Genomic DNA, 12773 nt, shown 5'->3' with positions numbered 1-12773 from the left:
ACCACACCCAGCTAATTTTTTTATTTATTGTAGAGATGAGATCTCGCCATGTTGCTCAGGCTGGTCTCAAACCCCTGAGCTCAGGCAATCCTCTCACCGCCTCCCAAAGTGCTGAAATCCGCCTCCCAAAGTGCTGAAATTACAGGCTTGAGCCACCACGCCTGGCCAATAAAAAGTTTTAAACGACCCAAGAATGTTACTAGTGTAACAAATCTGTTTGACATTAGGTCATTATATAACACAATGTGTATTCACCTCCTGTGAAGAGTTATGTACTACATTATTATTATAATTTTTGCTAAGAAGGATTTTCTAGTTAGAGGCCGAGATAATCTATGTTTTAGCATTCCATTGTGTGTGATCTTGCTTGTTTAAAATCGAGAATGAGAATTACTGACAAGTGATTTTGTTTTCCACTTCCCTGTGACCTAAGGCACACTCTCCTTTCTTTTTTTTTCCTTTTTTAAGTGGGACTTTTTTCACTGTGATATGTTTTTAGAACTTTGAAAAACATTAGGAAGAAAAAAGTTTCAATAAGCTCTTCCATTCTTTGTTTTTTCTCTGTATGATTCTGATTTTGTTCTTTTAGTTGGTGTATTTGTCTTATGTCCAAACCAATTCTAATGGAAACTTTTCTCCCCAGGATATCCTTCTTATTAATGTAGTAATTGAACAAATGATCTGTGATACTGATCCCGAGCTAGGAGGTGCTGTGCAGTTAATGGGACTTCTTCGTACTCTAATTGATCCAGAGAACATGATGGCTACAACTAATGTAAGAAATTACCCTAAGATATAAATGTTTTGGTCTACTTAGTTTTAGGTAGCTTTATTATAAAATTTTGAAAAGCAAATATTTAAGTATTTGTCCACTTGGTATTCAAGTAGCAGTGGTATTATAGTAATTCCTTTGTAGCAAAATATAATGTAATATAATATAATATAACATGTTAAAATCTTAGTAAAATTTTAGGAATTTTATTTATTGCCCTTTGGCCTGTTTTAATTTCTTAAATATTAGTACACAACAATGTGCATATACTTAACACTGCTGAACTGTACACTTAAATGGTAATTTTAAACTGATAACTTATGTTATATAGTTTTTATCACAGTAGAAAAAAGGAAAATATTAATATATACTAACAAATCTCAACTGCTTAAAAAGTTATTTAAAAGACTTAATCCTTGGCCAGACATGGTGGCTCATGCCTGTAATCCCAGCACTTTGGGAGGCCGAGGCAAGAGGATTGCCTGAACCCAGGAGTTTGGGACCAACCTGGACAACAACTTGTCTTTACACTAAACCAAAAACTTAGCCAGACTTGGTGGTGCACACATATAGTCCCAATTACTTGAAAGCCTGAGGAAAGGATCACCTGAGCCTAGGAGGTTAATGCTGTGGTTGCTGTGATCACACTATTGCACTCCAACCTGAGCGACAGACTAAGACTCCAACTCAAAAAAAAAAGAAAAAATACTTAATATTTAGATCCTTAATTATTAAGGACTAAGTACTTCAGTACTATAGAATATTAATAGTGGTTATCTTAATATTAAGGGTATTTTGCCTTAATAGACTTTCCTCATAATTAGAAAATATGTACACTGTATTTATTTGTTTAATTTTTGAGTTGGAATCTTGCTGTCACCCAGGCTGCAGTCAGTGGCACGCTTACAGCCACCACAGCCTCTACCTGCCTGGCTCAGGCGATCCTTCTGCCTCAGTCTTCCAAGTAACTGGAACCTCAGGTGCATGCCACCACACCTAGCTAATTTTTATGATTTATTATGGAGATGAAGTCTCACCAAGTTGCCTAGGCTGGTCTCAAGCCCCTGGGCTCAGACAATCCTCTTGCCTCTGCCTCCCAAAGTGCTGGAATTACAGACGTGAGCCATTGTACTCTGCCTATACACTGTTTTTATTTGTTTTTTAAATCAGGATTTATTGAGAGGACAGCTCCCACAGTGGGAGGAGGCCCAAGGGGGTTTCCCCATACACTGTTTTTAAATCATTACAAGCGTGTGGGCCAATTGTATAAAAAATAGTGGCAAAAATCTCAAAAGGCATTGATTATGATTTCTAAATTATAAACTTAAAAATTTTTTAAATAGAGGTAAATTTCATCTTTTCACTTAGTGGCTCACTAAATTGATTCAAGGTTTTTTAATTTGGATAGTTAGTGAAACATGGGATTCTAAATTTTAAGTAGGTTGCTATCTTACGGTTTAATTCTTTAAAAATTTTAATCATTAAAAACGTGCTCTTTTTTTCCACATTTGACATTATTATTATTATTATTATTATTATTATTATTATGGTCTCACTCTCACTCAGACTGGAGTGCGGTGGTATGATTACAGCTCACCACAGCCTTGACCTCCTGGGTTCAGATGATCCTTCCATCTTAGCTTTCCAAGTAGCTGGGACTACAGACGTGCGCTACCTTTCCCAGCTAATTTGTGTGTGTGTGTGCGTGTGTGTGTGGAGATGAGGTCTTGTTATGTTACCCAGGCTGTCCTCAAACCCTCCTGGGTTCAAGCAGTCCTCCTGCCTCAGTCTCCCAAAAGTGCTGAGATTACAGACATGAGCCACTGTACCTGGTCAGTTTTATTATGATTTTTTAAAGATGAGAGAATTTTATGAAGCTTTTTCTTTGTTACATTCTTGGGAAGAAAATTAGTATACTATGCAAAGTGAGACAGATGGATCAACAGTGGAACAGTGGTGATTATGGTGCATACTATTTTGACTTAAATGTAATTTGAATTTTTTGTATGTGTTTTTCAACTTTACATGCTTATTTATTTGTGGTAAGAACATTAGAGTCTACTCTCGTAGCAATTTCCAAGTGTAAATTCTATTACTATTAACCATAGTCACCATTTTGTACAGTAGATTTGTTCTTCATTGCATTTCAGATTAAAAGCATATATATATGCTGTCCAGGGTAGTCCTTTACTCCTGGCCTCAAATAGTCCTGCCTCTGCCTCTGAAAGTGCTGGGATTATGGGCATGAACCACCTCACCTGGCCTTCATTTTTATTTAATATCTAACATGAAGTATACTTGATTTTTTTGTTGTTGTTGTTCTACAAAAATAAGATTAAAGTGCATATAACTAGTTTTTTTGTTCTTTCACAGTATAACTAGTTTTGGGATTTTTTTTCCCACAGTATGTTAAAGTATCTGTATATGATCTGCACTGTTAATTCTTAAAGATGTTTATTCATTACAAAGGTAATAGAGTATTTTTTAAATCCTGTGTTTCAGAAAACTGAAAAAAGTGAATTTCTAAATTTCTTCTACAACCATTGTATGCATGTTCTCACAGCACCACTTCTGACCAATACTTCAGAAGACAAATATGAAAAAGGTAAGGTCTCTTATTTATCTGCTTATGATAGCTGTTTTTAAAAAAGAGTGAAATAAATATTAAAATAATAGACTGTTTACTTGGTGCTTTATATGACAGGAAAATCTCTACTAAAAAATTTAAGCAGGCCGGGCTCAGTGGCTCAGCCTGTAATCCCAGCACTTTGGAAGGCTGAGGTGAGTGGATTGCCTGAGCCTGCGGGTTCGAGACCCGCCTGGGCAACTTGGCGAGACCTCATCTCTACAATAAATCAAAAATTAGCCGGGCGTGGTAGCGTGTGCCTGTAGTTCCAGTTACTTGGAAGGCTGAGGAAGGATTGCCGGCGCCCAGCAGGTTGAGGCTGCGGTGGCTGGGAGCAGCCACTGCACTCCAGTCTGGGTGACAGAGTGAGACTCCAACTCAAAAAAAAAAATTTAAGCTGCGATGTAAAAATCATGATTTTCCTTGTTTCTTCGTGTCTGTGGAAGAGAATGATTAAAAAATGTAGCAAGACTATTCTTTCAAGGATCATTTCTGTAGTTTGTTACTAGAGGAATTTTTTTGAATGTGTAGACTAAGTGTATAAAAGGAAAATCTGGCAAACTGTTTTACACACCAAGGAAGAGATGTTGACACTCGTCAAAAGGAGATTGTGCTTAGAGTTGTGAAAGTAGCTATCTAGAATGAGTAGGAGCAGACAGTATAAACATTTTATTTTATTTTATTTTTTATTCAGTCTCACTCTGTCACCCAGGCTCGAGTACAGTGGCACACTCATGGCCACCGCACCCTCGACCTGCTGGGCTCAGGTGATTCTTCCGCACCAGTCTTCCAAGAAACTAGACCCACAGGCATGAGCCACCATGCCCAGCTACTTTTTTTATTCATTGTAGAAACGAAGTCTCGCCATGTTGCTCAGGCTGGTCTCAAACCCCTGAGCTCAGGCAGTCTTCTCACCCTTGCCTCCCAAAGTGCTGGAATACAGATGTGAGCCACCACACCCAGCATCAGTATCAACATTTTATTTTTTAATTTTTTATTTTTTTAATTTTATTTTTATTTTTTATGTTAAAGATGTGGGCTACAATTCAGGGTTAGGTATACAAATGTTCATTATGCAGGTACCTTTGTTGATGAGGTATGCCCCTCCCTCCCCTGGCAGTTTCCCACTACTGCTAATCCCTTTTTTGTAGTATTATGATAATTGTTCCAGTATAAAATGTTAAGTTAACCTCTAAATACACAATCAGATGCCAATATATAGGGGCAAGGCTTTTTTTTAGTATGTGTATTTTTATTGCATTTCTGTATTATCTTTCTTATATAAACTACATTCATAGATCAGCAGCTGCAGTTTCTATTTTCAGTTTATTAAAATGGAGTGAAAACTAAAGGTATTTTTGAAGCAGTCTGAATGCAGAATCCTATGACGGTTTTAAGTGTGTCCCACCAGGTATTCATGGTTATGTGTATCTAATTTGGAAGCAATTTTTAAATTGAGTTCCATTTTATTCAACTTAGCCATAAATATTACAGTTCTTTTAGATTTCATCAGTCGGCACTTTTTACATTGTTATCATACTGCTACAGTACATACTGGTGTAAATAAAGAACTTTGATAAGCATAGAACTCAATTAGTGAAATCAGAAATGTGTGGGGTTGTATGGGGTTGTAATAGAGCATTAGCCACTATATGAGAATGTTGATTAATCTGATGAGTCAATTAGGAAGAGGTCAATTAAGAGAATGTTAATGAAACTAATAAAGTAGTAACATGAGCATACCCTACATAATGCCATCAATTCCATTTCTGAGTATATACTCTAGGGAATGTTTATGCTTATGCATGATAGGCATAAGAATGTTATTCATACAATAGAATGCTATGTAGCCATTAAAACAATTGAATTGAATTGAATTTTGATGTATCAACTGAATAATTTTTAAAAATATGAATGTCAGTGGGTACAAAAGCACATCACAGAAGGTTTTATTGTAGAATGGTTCCATGTATGCAAATTATAATAATACATTTTTAAACACTTCTAGCATACAGAAATATACTAGGGGGACCAAAAAAAATGGAATTTGTTAAAAATTATGTGTTTTTTATGAAAGAAAGGTAGATTTATTAAAGAGAAGATACATTGTGTTCACAACAGGCAGAGTAACTGAGGGAGTGTTTGCTGACTGCCATGTATTTATTCTTACATGTTTAAACTTTAATCACCTTCCTATTTCTCTCCATTTGATGCAATATACCTACCAAGATGTTTTTTCCCTGCTCAAAACAGTTTTTGAACTCATTGATTTGGGTGCCTTTTAGTGCCTCTGCCATTTTTTGTTTCACCTCCTCGCATCAACAGAATATTTCCCTTTGAAGACTTTTTTCATCTGGGGGAACAAAAAATGCTACTTAGAGTGAGAAAGGTTGAATTGAGGGGTTGGGACTTGGTGTCTTTCCATTTTTGGTCAAAAACTGCTGAACACTGAGTGCAGACAGGTTGTATAAATCATCCATCATGAAATGGGCAAACACATGGACAGAATTTCCAATTAAAATTCATTGAAGCGGAACACATCCTCTCACAACAATGCTGGCTGGTGCATGGAAGCTGATGGGTTTCTAGAACACTTAACTAGCAGAAGGAGCCTGTACTACCATGGTCCTATCCTCCAAAAAAATTCCATTTTATTTTTGGGGTACTCATCATATAGATAACAGACACTCATGCACTCTCCATTGGCTTTATCAAAACAAACTCGCCTTTTTTTTTTTTTTGAGTCAGGATCTGACTTTGTCATCCAGGCTGGAGTACAGTGGCATGATCACAGCCCATGGCAGCCTCAACCTCCTGGGCTCAGGTGATGCTTCCACCTCAGCATCTCAGGTAGCTGGGACTACAGCTGTACACCTCCATGCTGGCAAACTTTTTTATTTTTTGTTTCTTGTTTTTTGTAGAGGCATGGTTTCACTATGTTGCCCAGACTGGTCTCGAACTTCTGGGCTCAAGCAGTCTGCCTGCCTCAGCCTCCCAAAGTGTTGGGATTACAGGCATGATCCACCATGCCCGGCCTACATCTTTTATTCAGATTTTTTTTTTTCTTGAGTCAGAGTCTCTTTTGCCCAAGTTGAGTGCAATGGCATGGTCATAGCTCAATGCTGTCTCAAATTGCTGGGCTCAAGCAGTTCTTCTACCCCAGCCTCCCAGGTATCTGGGACTGCAGGTGTGCACCATCATACCAGGCTAATATTTTTTATTTTGTGAGGAGATGAGGTCTTGCTATGTCGTTTAGGCTTGTCTTGAATTCCTTGGCTCAAGCAGTCCTCCCACCTCAGCCTCTCAAATTTCAGGAATTACAGGCCTGAGCCACTGCATCTGGCCAGAATCAGATTTTTAGACTGGAAAATATAGTTTATTTAGAAAGTAAATTACAGAGAGAGAGAGAGAGAAATTCACCTCTCCAAGGTAGGAAAGGGGGCCAGAACTTAGGAAATATCGCAGCGGCCATAGCTCAGAGAGCACATGACCATACCAGAGTTTAGTAAAGCAGTGGCTCCAGATTTTTTAACAAGAAAAAATCATTACAGATATAGTTGGAATTTCCTGTGTACCTCTTCACATTCTCATTTTTATCCTATTCCACTCCCCCCATCTCTCAAGGTATGCTAAATTTGGAGTTTATCACTTCTGTATTTACTTACATTATGATGTATATAATACGGTATTTTCATATTTTCAAGGTTGATATAAATTCACTCCTATTATACTGCATTTTTTGTTAATTCAGTGCTATTTTTGAGATCTACTTCTCTTAGTACCTGGAGTTCTTATTTATTTTTAACTTCTGCTTAGTATTCTTTATGAGTATGCTGTAATTGAGCCATTCTCTTTCTGATATATGTTTGTTTCTAGCTTGTCACTATTACAAATAATGCTCTAGTAGACATTTTTGTGTTTTCCTGTGCACATGTGTCTAGATGTGCTCTGGAATATGTGCCTAAAAATCAGAGATTCAAAGCATAAACATATTAACATGTTCTTACTCTGGAATTTGTTTAAGTCCTATATTTAATAAAATGAGATGCAGAGACATACCTGAATTTTTGGATGTTGAATAGGAGAAGGTGAAAGAAGATATGTTAGTTTTATCCATGATCATAATCTTATTTTTGTCAGAATGTATTTGCCATGTTGTCTTTTAATAATGCCACATCTATCTACTGCCTTTCTTGTAAAAGATTGTAGATAGAGGTATAGTAGTCTACCAAAGCAATCAAATCTTAATGGTTATTTTGAGGATAAAAGGAGTTTATGATTGAAGACATGCATTGTATGTTACAAAGTACTAGGGAAATGTGAGATATCATTACTGAAGTAGTTTATTTTAATTTTTTTTATTAGACAATATAGTTGGATCTAACAAAAACAACCCAATTTGTCCTGGTAAGTATACATTCATATTTTATGAACTTGTGCAAATTATAAGCTTTTTCCTACACAGAGTATAATGCATTTATATGAAGCTAAGAAAATCATATTTTGGCATAAAAACAAAATCCAAGAGTACATTTTTCTTTATTGTAAAGATAAAAATTCCACTGTCTCCACTATAAAAGATGGGAAACTGGTTGGAAATTTGTGTTGGGTTTTTTTTTTTCCCTGTAAATTTACCAACTTCTTTTCTGACATTGTTTCGAGAAGGCAATGTCTGAAAGTTGAGAATTGAATTCTTACTTTTGGGATGTGGTAAACTAAGACCAGTTAGTTCAGAACTAGACTTCATGACCACTTTGTACTATTGTTCATGAAGCTGAGTCTAAAAACTGTTGGTTCTACTTAGAACATACATACCACGTATGGGCTTGCTATTTCTGAATATATATGTGCTGTGACACATATCGTCCCTTCTTTTCCACCAGGCTCATCAAAGCTCAAGCAGAGCCAGATTCAAAAAAAAGGAGGCTGTTTAGAGATTGGATTATTTAGAGATATGAGTAATTTCTTCTCCCAATATAGAAAGATGAAAAGAAGGCATTTGTTTAACCCATAGATCATTGTTTAAATCTTTTGTGGCCAGATACGGCGGTTCATGCCTATAGTCCCAGAACTTTGGGAGGCCAAGGTGAGAGGATTGCCTGAGCCTACGGGTTCGAGACCAGCCTGGGCAACTTGGCAAGACCTCATCTCTGTAATAAATCAAAAAATTAGCCAGGCTTGCTGGTGCATGCCTGTAATTCCAGCATCTTGTAAGGATGAGGTGGAAGGATCACCTGAGCCCAGCAGGTCAAGGCTGCAGTGTTCGTGAACATGCCACTGCACTCCATCCAGCCTGGGTGACAGAGTGAGACTCCAACTAAAAAAAAAAAATCTTTTGTGAGTAAAATTTGGGAATTGAGAAATAACGAGGAATTGTTTTGAACTATGAGGGACTAATTCAAATTTTGGCTGTTAAACAGATAGGCCCAGAACAAGTGAAACTCTTGCATTTAAAGAAGAAACAATCTTTGAAATAGTACAATTGTATTTTGTATAGTTGATAACCATTCTGATAGTGAAAAGAATTCTGATTCATTCCCAGTTGCATTATAGTTCCAGAAAATATTTATGTGTGTAATCTTGAGTAAATAAAATTATTGCACTGGATTATGCTAGTTTTTAAATTCTGTAGCACTGTGATTTTATAATTTCTTCACAGCTTAATATTTTGTCTCAAGCATTTATAATAGGGGTGAGCGATTATTCATATAAACCCTTGGCATGCATTAAAATTTGATGTTCAGGAAACAATTCAAAACCATTTCATGAGTGTATAAGCCAAAGCCTCTTGATGGGGGAAATAAAGCCAGTTTATTCAGTAGGCCCTTCTCTGTGGATATCATGATTTGATATTTTTTAAATTACTGTTTAAAAAATATTGATGTAATATTTTTCACAATATTCAAGTAGCCAAAAATATCTTTTTCATAAAAAAAAATTTTTTTAAAGCATAGTAATTTTTCTAGGAATTTGCATTGAGCCACTTATGAAAAACAGTTTGGGGTATTTTCTTTTTCCTGTGGGCCTTTTATAGATTTAGTAATATTAATAATATAGCACTTATTAAGGAAACATTACCAAGAAAACCTCAGTATAGTGTAAGTTTCATTGTCATGTTTGTAGTTTTTATTGAGTTTTTTCCTGTTAATATTATTTATAATTTTATACAAATTAGAATCTTAGAAAATGTCTAGTACGTAAGACTGGTAATATAATTCTGTAGAGTCTGCCTAATGGAAAAGTAAAAATGTACAGCCTTTTAAATTGATATAAAGATGGAAGAAATACAGTTTAACTTGCGCTCTAAGATATAGAATGTAAATTTTATTCTCTTTAGATATATTCAATATTTTATTTTCATGAGATGATTTTCTTTTGTAGATAATTATCAGACAGCACAACTACTTGCCTTAATTTTAGAGTTACTCACATTTTGTGTGGAACATCACACATATCACATAAAAAACTATATTATGAACAAGGACTTGCTAAGAAGAGTCTTGGTCTTGATGAATTCAAAACACACTTTTCTGGCCCTGTGTAAGTATGAAATGTTAAACATTTTAAATGGAGATGAAAGCTGACCTTACCCATGTGAAGTTACTTATTTATTAGCAGTGTATGTTCTATTAATGATTGTGGGAGTCCTACTCTTTTGTTTTCTGTTCTTATTTAAAGGGTAAGAGGAGTAGGTTGTATGTTTCCTACCCACGTATTCTAACATTCAGATTTAATCAGGTCAACTTTAGTTGTGATACAATACCATGTGCAGTGACAGCATTTCACTAACAGAACCAGGCCTACTGTCTTTTACATCTGCTTTATCAAACTGTCATTTAGTAGTGACTATTTGTAATTATCCTGATGTTTGTTTCAATGTTAATTTTTGGCAACCTATAAACTCTTTCATCTTCATATTTTACCTGCAAATAAAGATATACCTTCTCTCTATAGATGGAAAGAGCTTTGTGGTTTTATTCTGACTGTAAGATTTTAGTTAAAATGCAAACATTTAATTTAATGTATAGAGAGAATGTTAATCTCCCTAACTTTATTTTTGTGACCTTAAAGTAGCCAGTGTTAATTGCCTGTATTACTTCTTTTCATTCTTTTTAAATACCCATATCTGTTTACATAAATATATTCACACACATATATAGGATTTTTTGTTTTTATACTTATTTATTTATTTACTTTTGAGTCGGCGTCTCAATCTGTTACCTAGGCTGGAGTGCAGTGGCACACTCACGGCCACCACATCCTCTACCTGCTGGGCTCAGGCGATTCTTCCGCCTCTGCCTTCCAAGTAGCCGGTACTACAGACACATGCCACCATGCCCGGCTAATTTTTTGATTTATTGTAGAGATGAGGTCTCGCCAAGTTGCCCAGGCTGGTCTCAAACCCCTGGGCTCAGGCAGTCCTGTCACTTCAGCTTTCCAAAGTGCTGGGATTATAGGCTGTGAGCCACCATACCCAGCCTGTATTATACCTGTACATTTCTCAGCGTCTTAATACTACTCTAATTGGTCAATATGATGTAGATTAATTTATTCCCTAAAGATAGCTAGTAACATTTTATAGTGTGGCTCTTCCACAGATTGTTTTGCCATTCTCCACTGGATGGTCTCCAACCCCTGGGCTCAGGCAGATCCTCTCACCTCTACCTTCCAAGGTGCTAGAAGGACAGGCATGAGCCACCATGCCCAGCCAAGAAGCTGTAGTTTATATCCTTCTGAATTGAAATAATCATTTTTGTTATCCAGTAAGTTAACATATGAGGGGACCCCGGAAAAACAGATTATCTTTTAGAGGGCAGTCCCCTTGTAGTACTGGCTTCCCCCACTAAGTAAATGTTCTAGGAACACATTGACGTTAAGGTGCCAGCTAGTGTTATTGTAAGAGGCTGCATCCTGCCTCAGTGATTTTTTTTTTTTTTTTTTTTTGGAGAGTCTTTCAACGCATTTGTCCATGATGAGTGATTTACAAGTGCACTTGCCCACACTGCTGAGTGTTCAGCAGTTTTTTTGGTGTTTTTTTTTCTCCTGAGTTGGAGTCTCACTCCATTGCCCAGGCTGGAGTGCAGTGGCACGCTCACAGCTACCCCAGCATCGACCTGCTGGGCTCCAGCAATGCTTCTGCCTCAGCCTTCCAAGCAACTGGAACTGCAGGTGCGCACTACCACGTCTGGTTAATTTTTGATTTATTGTATAGACAAAGTCTCGCCAATTTCCCCGGGCTGGTCTCGAGCCTGCAGGCTCAGGCAACCCACTCACCTTGGCCTCCCAAAGTGCTGGGATTACAGGCTGAGCCACCACGCCCAGCCTGTTCAGCAGTTTTTGACCCAAAACAGCATGATCCCCACGCCCTACCTTCCCTAGTCGCCTAATCTTGCCCTGAGCAACTTTTTTTATTTCCTGGATGAAAAAGTCTTCAAAGGGACTTGCCCATGTGGAAGAGGTGAAACACAAAACAGCAGAAGCATTAGAAGGCATCAGAGTTGCTAAGTTCACAAACTGTTTTGAGCAGTGGAAAATGTCTCAGTAGGTGTATTCATCAAACAGAATACTTTAAGGGTAACTAAAATTTAAACATGAAAATAAATACACAGTTTTTTGTAAATAAATTCTGGGGTTTTTTGGGGTCCCCGTTGTAAATACTTATCTTATTCCTGGAGTGTGCATTCTTTAATATCACCAGATGAAATAATGGCAGCGTTTATTCTTGTGTCATTATAGTATCTCTGTTGTAAGTTTTAATACCTATTGGGTCCCTCCTCATTTTTCTTTTTCATAATTTTCTTGGTGGCTCTTGGACATTTATTCTTCCACAGTAACTTGACAGTTTTATTCAGTTCATCTTGATTGTAATTACATTATATTTTTATGTTAATATTGGAAGAATTGATGTTCTTATGACAGGTTTTTGAGCTCTGTAAATAGGTCTTGATGACTACAGAGTATCCCCTTATATGGATATGTCATAATTGAATGAATTTCCAGTATTTAAATGTTTATACTCTTCCAGGATTCCCATTAATATAGACAGTATTGTGGTAACTGCAGCTTTCTTATTCTGCCACAAAAAGGTGATGCTGTAAGTCTAACACTTCTCCCCACACTTGTTTGGTGTTACAGTTAACATATATTTGTACCTTATGTGGCCTATTTTTATTTTATTCTCAAACTTATTTAGAACCTCTGGTGACAGGCACAGCTTCTTTTAATGACATCCATCCACAAACAGAGGGTTGAAATGAGAGACTGACTCATAAAATCAGAAACCATGTGTTTTAAAGATTTGGCTAGTAGTATCTATAGAATAAATTAAATTACTTAGAGGAAAGGATACAAGTTAAAGGATCAATAAACATAAAA

At 36.6% G+C, this 12773-nt stretch overlaps 1 protein-coding gene across 4 annotated transcripts in view; it reads left to right on the top strand.

Annotated features, from left to right (window-relative positions):
• The window catches only part of PPP4R3B (protein phosphatase 4 regulatory subunit 3B), a 70971-nt gene that overhangs the window by 45748 nt on the left and 12450 nt on the right, over positions 1–12773 (top strand). For 2 of the 4 annotated variants that reach the window (XM_008067211.2, XM_008067210.2), the window contains exons 8-11: positions 644–775; positions 3275–3377; positions 7764–7805; positions 9780–9938. In XM_008067211.2, the coding sequence (XP_008065402.1) occupies positions 644–775; positions 3275–3377; positions 7764–7805; positions 9780–9938 (436 nt within the window). The remainder of the gene's footprint in view (positions 1–643; positions 776–3274; positions 3378–7763; positions 7806–9779; positions 9939–12773) is intronic. The other 2 variants (XM_021717154.1, XM_008067212.2) reach the window with 2 other exon arrangements.

The sequence above is a fragment of the Carlito syrichta genome, unplaced genomic scaffold, assembly GCF_000164805.1.
Source record: "Carlito syrichta isolate Samal-C Ts95f unplaced genomic scaffold, Tarsius_syrichta-2.0.1 Scaffold309408, whole genome shotgun sequence".
Taxonomy (NCBI): domain Eukaryota; kingdom Metazoa; phylum Chordata; class Mammalia; order Primates; family Tarsiidae; genus Carlito; species Carlito syrichta.
Note: the sequence above shows the minus strand (reverse complement) of the source record. Positions and strands in the feature narration are given on the sequence as shown.